The following is a 3,308-nucleotide window of genomic DNA, read 5'->3' on the forward strand; positions in this document are numbered from 1 at the left end:
CACTGGGTTCTTGTTACAGAGGGGCGGGGTGAAGCAAACCATACACATTACATTTTTTTAGACAACATTCAGACCATATGTCAAAAGTAAAGGATTCTTCTAAACTAGATTTTCAGTCCAAGCAGGTTTTAGAGAGAAGGAAGAAAAGGCCACATCAAAACAGAAACTTGTTTTTGGGTTCATATATGTGAACACAAAGAGGAATTTAATTAGCACTTGTTTACATGTGTGTGCAATAAAAATGTGTGTAGGGCCCTGGTCCTCTTCACTCCTGCTCCAACTGCCCCACTGAAGACGTGTGCCACCAGTGGACTTGTGTGTGTGGACGGAGACGCGTCCTCTTCAGCTTCAAACGATTTGTCCCGTTTAATGTTGGTTTCCAAAAGCAACGTGTAAACTGTGCGTGCTTCAATAAAGAGGTCTGCTCAAAGAGTTACATTTTTATTAAACACACAACACATTTGTTTTTGTTGCTATAAATAAATAGTTGCACCGTGTGTGTGTGGTTGGGACGTCCACGGACCAGAGGACAGCAAACTGCACATGTGCTCAGGACAAGACGTGCTGGCTTCATGCAGACAAACCCATTCAAACAGAAACCAGCACCAACGTTGAACTGGAGGTTTAGTGGATCGGAGCAGCTCTGACGTCACTCACATTAAAGGGCTAGTTTGGACATTTATTAATGGGGTTCTGTGTGAAACCTGTGGGTCGGGCTCTCTGAGCACCTGACAGCTTCGTTCTCTCGTCTTCACATGAACATTTAGAAGAGTTCATGCAAACTTTCCACTGTCAGCACTTTCACACTGCAGGAAGTGCTGCAGCCACCTGCTGCTGCACTCCATGTGAACAAGCTTGTACGGTCAAAGTAATGACGTGAAGGTTCAGACACGGTGTGGGTGAAACCAGTTCTGCACAGACACTGATCTACTTCCATCTGGGCCCCACTCGGACCATCAACACACTTTGTGTCCCCCCTCTGAGACCAGCATCACTCATTTACAGATGATGTCATCTTGTGTTTGTGGAACCAGAAGATGTAGGGCTTGAATTCCTGCCTGCTCCTCTTCACACCTGCACCATCACAGCTTTCACTGTAAGATTTAAAGAAGTGATTCTCACTAAAGCTGATGTGAAAATGAATGTCCCTGCACACAAGAAGTGCACGAGCCAACAACTGTGAGGGTTCTTCACCTGATAACTGGTCACACCTGCTCAAACACGGCCAATTTCAAAGTATTCAGATCAGTGGGCTCATTGGTCGTTCATCTCAAGTCAACATGGACTGCAGCCGTCAACACGTGGGTGAAGGTGACACGAAGAAGTGCAGGAGTTGTGAAGGAACCTGCTACTGAGCAGGTGGACTAGTCAGTGATGTTCAGACTAGCCTTAAGCTCATCAGTCCAGTCAGAATGAAACTCAGTTCCCCCAAACGAGGATGTTTAAAGAGCTATCTACAACAGGTAAGATATTTAATTGAAAGTCATATGCAGAACCTCACTTTACATGTCTGAACTATCCCTTTAAAGTCCCCGTTCAGCCGTCAGAGAAGCTGAGCACATCAGCAGCGCTCGTGTCTCAACAGAAGGGAATAAAAACTAGAGAAAAAGATCAGCATGGTGGATTCTTCTTCAAATAACTCTTTACTGCACCTTGTTTAAAACCACAGAACAAAAAGACGAGTCAAAATCAACACGACTTATGAATAAACCAGAGAAGAATCGTCTGAAATCATTTTGAACATCTTGGACTAAATACTGTGGACAGTAAATAACTTTTTAACAAAAGGCTTTTGTTTATGAAAATAAAGAGTCAGGATTCTGGTGATGGGAACGGTAGAAGGAAATACTGTCTCTACGGAGGACGAGCAAGCCGTCCTGCTTCTCTTGCAGCCTCCTCCGTCCAGCAGCGAGGAGGTGGTGTCTGCTGCCGCGGCTCAGTACGAGCCGTAACGATCCTGAGAAAACACAACACTCCGTCAACACACGGTTCTTTAGCGTGGCTGCACCCCGAGCCACGGGTCGCAGAACAAGGCAGAGTCCTGCTGCTCAGTGCTCTGTTCTGATCACAGACTACTCCGACATGAACCCGGTCACACTCAGATCTCTCACCTGAATAGTGTTCATCACACCGTTAGCGAGGACAGCCATCTTTCCTGCCACGGTCTTCACTCCCTGTTTGAACTGTGCCATGTCCGGTCCAGAGGGGAGCACACTGTCAAAGCCTGAGCCTGAGGAAGGAGAAGAGGACATGCGTCACCGCTCTCTCCTTCAGCTCAGCATGGGAGAGCAACTTTACTGACTACCAAGAACACTGTGTCCACGTGACCCGTTTTAACCGATTTCAATTTATTGACTACATTTTGTTTCAGACTGACACGTTCAGCATCAAACGTCGAGTGTGAAAGTAGAATAGTTTCTTTCAGCTGCTCCCTGCTTCGTTGTTTACAGCCAGACCACCCTGCACGCCCCAACTTGGAAGCTAAGCAGGGTCGGTTTGGTTGGTACTTGGATGGGAGACTGCCTGGGAATACCAGGTGCTGTAGGCTGGGGGGGGGGTAGTGCAGGGGTGTCCACACTTTTTCATCAAGCAGCTCCTTTTAAAATGACCAAGTCAAAGTGATCTACCTGCTGTAAGGCCCCATTTACATGAGAGCAACCTCTGGAAACCTTTGTGTTTTTTCAAGGTTTATCAGAAACAGAAAATGAGCAGGTTTACACAAAAACACTGTAGTTTCCATGTCAGTCTGGTTTCCAGATAAGAAATGATGAACTAGAGTACTGTGGCTTTAAAATGAAAGTATTTTGACCTAAACTCTCACATGTGCTGAGTAAAGATATTCTAAGATGAGGTGTGTGCTGAGTTTGTTGAACATGTGCACAGAAAAGGAGGGAGTAAATAAGACACTTTAAATTTATCTGGCAACCCTGAAGGGCTCAGCTGCATTCATCGTGCATGCAGTGTCTGCATGACAGTTACTCCAAACTGGTGAACACACTAACGTCTCTTTGTAACTGGATTTTATTAGTTTTGCTCCTACAAACTGAAAAAGGGTGAGCAGCACAAAAACACTCTGCTCTCTGACATTTATTACAACTGATATATTTATTGCAACAGTTGTTGTATTTATTGCAACAGTTGTTGTATTTATTGCAACAGTTGTTGTATTTATTGCAACAGTTGTTGTATTTATTGCAACAGTTGTTGTATTTATTGCAACAGTTGTTGCATTTATTGCAACATTTGCATTTATTACAACTGTTTATTGCAACCGTTGCATTTATTGCAACCGTTGCATTTATTGCAAC

The 3,308-nt window shown here is 44.6% G+C and overlaps 1 protein-coding gene across 1 annotated transcript in view; it reads right to left on the reverse strand.

Annotated features, from left to right (window-relative positions):
• Window positions 1-1,752: 1,752 nt before the first annotated feature.
• arfgap2 (ADP-ribosylation factor GTPase activating protein 2) overlaps window positions 1,753-3,308 on the reverse strand; it is a 72,957-nt gene continuing 71,401 nt past the window's right edge. Inside the window, exons 10-11 of the mRNA XM_037692465.1 lie at window positions 2,112-2,230; window positions 1,753-1,957 (exon numbers count right to left, since the gene is read on the reverse strand). Of these exons, the coding sequence (XP_037548393.1) occupies window positions 1,937-1,957; window positions 2,112-2,230 (140 nt within the window). The 3' untranslated portion in view covers window positions 1,753-1,936. The remainder of the gene's footprint in view (window positions 1,958-2,111; window positions 2,231-3,308) is intronic.

The sequence above is a fragment of the Nematolebias whitei genome, chromosome 2, assembly GCF_014905685.2.
Source record: "Nematolebias whitei isolate Nwh7 chromosome 2, NemWhi1, whole genome shotgun sequence".
Classification (NCBI taxonomy): Eukaryota; Metazoa; Chordata; class Actinopteri; order Cyprinodontiformes; family Rivulidae; genus Nematolebias; species Nematolebias whitei.